The sequence below is a fragment of the Colobus angolensis genome, unplaced genomic scaffold (assembly GCF_000951035.1).
Source record: "Colobus angolensis palliatus isolate OR3802 unplaced genomic scaffold, Cang.pa_1.0 Scaffold8, whole genome shotgun sequence".
Lineage (NCBI taxonomy): Eukaryota > Metazoa > Chordata > Mammalia > Primates > Cercopithecidae > Colobus > Colobus angolensis.
Genome location: NW_012121820.1, coordinates 15,449,593 through 15,457,552, shown reverse-complemented (window position 1 = coordinate 15,457,552; position 7,960 = coordinate 15,449,593). Strand labels below are relative to the sequence as shown.

Below are 7,960 nucleotides of genomic sequence, written 5' to 3'. Positions count from 1 at the left end.
TGGATGGATGGATGGATGGATGGATGGATGGATGGATGATGGATGGATGGATGGATGGATGGATGGATGGATGGATGAGTGGGTAAGTGGGTGGGTGGGCAGGTGAAAGGAAGGATGTATGGATGGATGGATGGATGGATGGATGGATGGATGGATGGATGGATGGATGGATGGATGGGTGGATGGAGTTTTATTGCATACTGCTCCCTCCCTTACTCACCACCCTCCAACCAGGCACACTGGCCTTACACTTCCTCAAACAGGTTAAGCTTCCTCTCACCTCAGGGTCTTTGTCCTAGCTGTTCCCTCTGCCTGGTACTCCCTTCCTTCCCAATGCCCACCTCTACCCTGCTGGCTTCTTATAGTACTCCACGTGGGTCTTCACTCAACTGTCACTCCCAGAGCAGCCTTCCCTACCACCCCAGCAAGGGTGGGTCCCACTCTGAAATTCATCCTGGATTGTGCCTCCTTCAGTCCTTCCACATTGGTGATTTGCCTCTTTGTTTACAGTTTGTTTGTTTCAAAACACATTCAATGTGAAAAAGAAAATTTAGAAACTGCAGAGGAATTCAGAAATAAATATAGGAAAGAAGGAAAAGAAAGAAAAAGAGAGAGAGGAATTACCCGAGTCTACAACCTAGAGATAAGCACCATCAATAAACAAGTGTAGATCCCTCCAACCCTTGTCTTTGCAGAAACAGAGGAAGATACACACACACACACACACACACACAGAGAGAGAGAGAGAGAGAGAGAAACAAATGTACACATATATAGGCATAAAAACAAATACACACAAAACCCACAATATAGAAACAGGAAAAGATGTACACACATGTACTCACATACAGACAACAAAATACACACAGACATATATTTTGCATGTGTCATATTATATATTCTGCTTTATAGCTTTAAAAAATCAATATATGTAATAGGAACATCTTTGCCATCCACAAAATATCCTCTTATAGCCCTTTACTGGCTGCTTGGTTTTTCAGCGGACAGCTTGGGATAAGGTACGAGCACAGTGCTCCCTCCTGGGACACTTGGGCTCTCCATTTTTTTCTACAAACGTAACCAAAGCTGCAGTGATCATCCTTGCAATTGTGTCTCTGTCCATCCTTGAGCATTTCCTAGAAGTGGAATTGCTAGACCAAATGGCATACTAAGAAAAAAAAAAATGAATACCCGCATATATCTAAGTGATACAACACAGTAAAAGATTAAAACAATAAGTAATTATCTTCAGTGAATAAGAAAGGTCCTGTTTATCTCCTGGGCTCCTGCCCAGAGTTGATCACTGACAACCATGGAGTGTGTTAACTTCCCAGGTCCCTGGTTCTAAGCACTCACATAAATGCATAAGAAAATCCATCTAGATTTTGCTGATGATCTACATGAATGGGTACACACTGTTCTTCCACTTGCTTTTCTCACTTAACAATATGTATTAAAGATGATTTCTAGTCAGTACATAGGTCCATCTTTATTATTATTATTTGAGATAGAGTTTTGTCTTGTTGCTCAGGCTGGAGTGCAATGGCGCGACCTCCGCTCAGCTGCAACCTCTGCCTCCCAGGTTCAGGCGATTCTCCTGCCTCAGCCTGCAGTAGCTGGGATTACAGGCTCCCGCCACCACGCCTGGCCAATTTTTTGTATTTTTAGTAGAGATGGAGTTTCACCACGTTGACCAGGCTAGTCTCAATTTCCTGACCTCTGGTGATCCACCTGCCTTGGCCTCCCAAAGTGCTGGGATTACAGGCGTGAGCCACTGCGCCCAGTCCATCTTATTATTATGAAGAGTTGCATGTATTCCATAATATGGAGGTTATGTTTGTTAATTTTAAGTAATAAAATAATTATAAGGTACAGAGAATGCTATACACTTCCAAGTACCCAACACACAGATTTAAGAAATCTTACCATTTTGTCATATTTGCTTCTGATTTTTAAAAAAATAAAAAACACTGTAGAAATAACTAAGGAGGCCCCCTTGAGCACCTCTCCCCACACCCCAGAACCGTGCTGATGATGCTGGTGTGTGTCCCTCTTGCCTGTGTTTTCATACTTTTTATGGCCCTTTAAATTTTACATAAGTGGTATCCTACCATATGTATCCATCTATAATTTGGTTTTTTAAGCTCAACATTTATTTGCTAAAAAATGATCTGCTTTTGCAACACATTGTCAAATTGCTTTTCAGAAACATAAAGAGCAACCCTAGAAGCTTATGAATGCTCTCACCAAACACTAGACAGCATCAGTTTAAAGCACACACAACACTCAAAACAATAGACCTCTTTTCCCATTTTGCTAATTTTATAGATGAAACAAACAAGATTTCACTGTTCTTTTCATAGGGCTTCTGTGCTTACTAGCAAGGTTGAGGTTGAGACAATGGAGTGGTTAGGAGAATGTTCACTGGACATTGGAGGCCTGGGTTCAATTTCTGGCTCTGCCACTTACCAGCTGTGTGACCTTGGGCAAGTCACTTCACCTCCATGTGCCTCAGTGTCCTCTCCTATACGATGAGCATAATTACACCTGCCTTCCCAGGACTGGCATGAAAAGCACTTAGAAACTAATGCCCAGGAGGCATTTGATGCTACTGTTAACTTCTGGTCGTTGCTTTTTCCTTTGCGAGTGTACAAGTGGTGTCTTCAGCCCATTTTTTCCTGGATGGAGATATTGACTTATAATTCCTGAAGAATATCTGGGTTCACTCTGTTGCCTCTACCCCCAGGGGGAGTTTTACAGTCAGAACCACCACAATCCACCTCCCTTTGCTCCACCAGTGATGGAGTTTCCTGCTGCCCATGACCACATGGTATACCTGGGCCTCTCAGACTACTTCTTCAACACAGCCGGGCTTGTATACCAACAGGCTGGGGTCTTGAAGATGACCCTTAGAGATGACATGGTAAGGCTGGGCTGTGGGCGGGTGTGGGAAGAATACTGGACCCAGAGTCCTGCAGCCCTTCCAAACAAATCTGGAAAAAGCTTTTCTTACATTGAGGGAGGTTAAGGTGTTGACTCTGGAGTCAGCTAGAGCTGAGTTCCAATATCGGCCCCACCCCTCCCCAGCTGGGTGGCCCAGGTCAATTACTGTACCTCTCAGAACTTGTTTTGTCTTCTGTAAAACACCAATAACTGGTTTTCTCCAACGGGTGTCATGAGGATTCCATGAGATAGTAAAGCCTGATTAAATGAGATATTAGTCTATGAGAGGACCGAACACAGAGCTTTGAATGTAGAAAGTAATGAATCAAGAAACGTAAGGGCTACATTGATGAGTACTTGTCAGACTCTATCATCCAGTCCTAGCATCACGCTAAGGCAGAGGCAGACTCTGCCTTAGCCTTAATGTGGCATCCTATGAGATTGGTTTGAGGGCAGATTGGGCTTTCTCAGGAGCAAAAAGCAAGCAGGCGGTCACTGACCAGCTCCTAACTGTTCTGGGCCAGCTGCTGCAGAAGGTGTGGCTTGGCTTCCAGGCTGGTTGCTGCAGAATTTGTGGGTCAGTGCTCTGTTGTCACATAGGGGCTGGCCACTGTCTGTGTGTGCAGTCAGCCTCTCGCCCCCATACAGAATTCACCCCCTCCACTCCGTCTATAACAGCATCCTCCAAGATCCTTTTCTCATCTCTTGCTACAGATTCCAAAGGAGTCCAAATTTCGACTGACAACCAAATTCTTTGGAAACTTCCTACCTGAGGTATGGAAGACCTTGCTTTCCTTTAGTGAGCCCGGCGGTTCTGGGAGGACAGGGCTTTGCTGAGTGGATAAGGAGACCCACCCCTCCACCCAACATACACACACAAGATCCAGAAGCAACCCAGCATGAAAGGGTAGAAACAGCTTCATCCCCAGAACAGAGAAAGGCTCCAAGTGCCCAGTTGATCAGGTGTGGGAGTAGATGCTGACAGGTGGTGGAGGGAGGATCTTTCATGCAATACATTTCTATTGAATGCCCACCATGTGCCTGGGGCCCTGTGCTGGGAACCCAACAAAATAGGCCAGCTCCCTACCCTCCTGGAGCTCCCAGACCAGTGGAGAGAGAAAAATATCATCCAGATACCCAAAACAATAACAAAAATAATGTGTACCGTTACCAGTGAAGCCAACAGGTGGATGAGGTTACTTTAGACAAGGTGGCCAAGGAGGGCCTCTGTCTTTTTCTGCTCAGGCTACCATAACAAAATGCCACAGACCAGGTGGCATAAATAACAGAATTTATTTCTCATAGCTCTCGAGACTGGAAGTTCAAGGTTAAGGTGTCAGCAGATTTGGCTTCTAGTGAGGGCTCTCTTCCTGGCTTGTAGACTGCCTCCTTCTTGCTGTGTCCTCACAGGGCCTTTTCTCAATGCATGCATGGTGGTGGGTGGGAGAGAGCTCTCTGGTGTCTCTTCTTATAAGGACACTAATTCTATCAGATCAGGGCCTGACCGACCATTATGAACTCACTTAACCTCAGTTACTTCCTTAGAGGCCCTTCTCCAAATGCAGCCACACTGGGAATTAGGGTTTTGACATATGAATTTGGGGGGACACAAACATTCTCATAGCAGCATCTCTGGTGGTAAACCCCCATAAATTTCTATACAGAGACGCTGTGGCTGAGGGGAGAGGTGTGGCCGGTAGGGGTATCCAGGAGTGTTGTCTTGAACCTTCTTTGCATAACGATCACATTATTTTTACTCAGACTGTGGGTTTAACTGGGGGAAGATCAGAGACTAAGAGAGACGGGAAGAAGGTCATCAACGCCCTCCTTAGTTCCCCCTTGAAGCCGCTACTGCTGTCTGAGAAAGTAACATCTGCAGAGACCTGAAGGAAGGGAAAAAGCCGAGAGAGAAGAATGCGAGGAAAAGCATCTAACAAGGGGGAACAGAGAGTGCAAAGGGTTTTAGATGGCAAGAAAGCTTGTTGAGTTTGGGGCACAGAAAGAGTTCCGTGTGGCTGAAGATGGAAGACAAGAGGCAGAGGCACATGTGGTGAGGCTGGCAGGGTGCCAGCTGGCAGACTGTGCAATCTTAGGATTTATTCTAAGAGCAACGGGAAGACAATGAAGGTATTTAAGCAGGGGCAGGCCAAGATAAGATTCATAAACATTTTAACAGAAACTCCTCCTTTCGTTGGTTGTCTTTCCACTGGGGGCTGCAGGTGGCCAAGATGTTTCCCAACATGAAGATACAGATTCACGTCTCAGCCTCTACCCCACCACACCTGTCCGTGCAGCCCACCGGCCTTACCTTCTACCCTGCCGTGGATGTTCAGACCTTTGCCGTCCTCCCCAACTCCTCCCTGGCTTCCCTCTTCCTGATTGGCATGGTAAGCTGTTCCTGGGTGTGGACAGATGAGGAGCCCCAGACAGTCCCAAGAGCACTGTCTTTGGAGTCAGGAGATCATGTGAATCCTGTCTGGATTCAAACCTGGACTGTGTCACTCCAGAGCCTGAGACTTGAGTCACTGTACTCAACGGTGCCGGCTCCTGAAGGTATTCATTCCCCCAGCCATTCACTAGTGCATCAGTTTACTTATTCATTCCATTATTTGTTCGGTCAATTTCTCATTCATTCAATTATTCATTCCATATTGGCTTGAAATATGTGTACTGTTTCCAATTCATTCACTTATATCTTTAGTCATTCAATTATGCATTTGCGTATTTGTTCATTCATTCAATTATTAATTCATTCAGTTATTTATTAGATTGTTGACTTGAAATATGCCTTTTCTGACTCCCACATGCATTCATTTATTCAATTATTCATTTACTTATGCCTTTGTTCAATTGATCATTCATTTGCATGTTTGTTTATTTATTCATCCATCATGTATTCATTCACGCATATCTTTGTTATTCTTTCATTCACATATTTTTTAATCCTTCATTTGCCTCAGTTTTCACTCCATTGTTGATTTATCCATTCATCCCTTTGATCACTCCATCACGCCACAAAGATATGGTGGCACCCATACGGCCACTGAGGGCGTGGTTCAGACACTCTCTGCACCAGGAAGTATTTAGAGGCCTTAGGCAAGTCTACGTGGTCTCCCAAGCTGAGACCTGTTATTCCCACTTTGCAGACAGAATAGGTCCTGAGGGGTCATCCAAGGCCACACAGACTGCACAGAACAGCTGAGGTGGGAACCCGGGATTTCCTCCTCCTATTTTTTGAATGAATTGATGAATGAGGGATTGTGAGAACAGGGCTAGCCTGGACTGCAGCCCTGAGGTCTGTCTTACGTAGCCCCTCCAAGAGTGGCCCAAGAACTCTGAAATGGTCCTGGAAGTAGAGAGAGAAAATGGAATTTGGCTGACAGTTTAGGACTCAACAGCCGCGAAGCCAAGGCAAGCCTCCCCACTCCTCCGGCTCTGCAGGCCTGACCCCACGGTGTGTGCTGCCCTGCTGAGCCGCTGTGAAGCTGACCCTTCTCGGTTTGGAGGCCTTGCAGCCAGGCGCCTGGGTCGGGGCACTTCACCCTGGGTTGTTGTTTTGGCAGAGCACGACTGGTTCCATGGAGGTTGGCGCCAAGTCCGACAGGCTTGTTGGAAAGCTCAAGGTGGATAGGTAAGTGGGCCTGTGAGGGGAGGAGGGGCTGCCCCTCTGTCTTTGCTGTCCATGGGATGGCAGTGGCCCTGTGATGTACAGAAGCACGGCGTTGTTGCTTTCCTGTTGCTTCATCACATTAAAACCTCAAAGAGTGTGCAATGGCCACAGTATCCCCATTTTGCAGACCATGAAACTGATGCTTAGAGAAGAAGTGACTTGCTCGAGGCCACACATTGTAGGTGACCAACCATCTCAGCTTACCTATAAATGTCCCAGTTCTAGCAGTGACAGTCCTGTGTTCTGGGACACGGCCAGTCCTCATGGCTGGGAGGCGTCAGCTGATGGTCCCCACTGAACCACAACAGCGTCCAGCTGTCCCATGGCCCTGGCTTTCCTTACGCTGTCCCATGGCCCTGGCTTTCCTTGACACTAGAAAATCCCACTTCAACTTCTTCTCACCCTATCCTCGGGACTTTAACCACCATCCTCTGCTGGGAGACTCTAGAATCCACATGGGCCTGATTCGAGTCCCGGCAGGGGAGTTTGTGGTTAAGAGTGTGGCCCTGACATGAGGCTGCCTGCGTTTGAAGTTCAGCTCACCTTGGCAAGCACCAAAATGCTGCCAACTTCAGTTCTCTGGCTGTCAAATAAGCCCAGTAAGGCCGGGCGCGGTGGCTCATGCCTGTAATCCCACCTCTTTGGGAGGGAGGATCACCTGAGGTCATGAGTTTGAGACCAGTCTGGCCAACATGGTGAGACCCCGTCTCTACTAAAAATACAAAAATTAGCCGGGCACAGTGGCGGGCGCCTGTAATCCCAGCTACTGGAGAGGCTGAGGCAGGAGAATGGCTTGAACCTGGCAGGTGGAGGTTGCAGTGAGCCGAGATCGTGCCACTGCACTCCAGCCTAGGAGACAGCGTGAGACTCCGTCTCAAAAAATAAAATAAAATAATAAAATAAAATAAAAATAAAATAAGCCCAGTAATTACTTTGCTGACAGCATCATTGTGAGCTGAAATGAGGTATTAATATGTTTAGAACACTTCCAGGGACAGAATAAACACTCAATATGCAAGAGGGAAAGAGAAACAGAAATGCAGAAAGAGAAATACAGGCCAGGCATGGTGGCTCACGCCTCTCTCCCAGCACTTTGGGAGGCCATGGTGGCCAGGAGGCCACCTGAGCCCAAGAGTTGAAGACTAGCCGGGGCAACATAGTGAGACCTCGCCTCTACCAAAAAAAAAAAAAAAATTTAATTAGCCAGGTGTGGTGGTGCATGCCTGGGGTCTCAGCTACTCGAGAGGCTGAGGTGGGAGGATCAGATGAGACCGGGAGGTCGAGGCTGCAGTGAGCCATGTTCGAGCCACTGTACTCCAGCCTGGGCAACAGAGCAAGACCCTGTCT

The 7,960-nt window shown here is 46.8% G+C and overlaps 1 protein-coding gene across 1 annotated transcript in view; it reads left to right on the top strand.

Annotated features, from left to right (window-relative positions):
• BPI (bactericidal/permeability-increasing protein) overlaps nucleotides 1-7,960 on the top strand; it is a 33,241-nt gene that overhangs the window by 16,596 nt on the left and 8,685 nt on the right. The window contains exons 8-11 of the mRNA XM_011929057.1: nucleotides 2,747-2,923; nucleotides 3,658-3,717; nucleotides 5,163-5,330; nucleotides 6,507-6,574. Coding sequence (XP_011784447.1) covers nucleotides 2,747-2,923; nucleotides 3,658-3,717; nucleotides 5,163-5,330; nucleotides 6,507-6,574 — 473 coding nt within the window. The remainder of the gene's footprint in view (nucleotides 1-2,746; nucleotides 2,924-3,657; nucleotides 3,718-5,162; nucleotides 5,331-6,506; nucleotides 6,575-7,960) is intronic.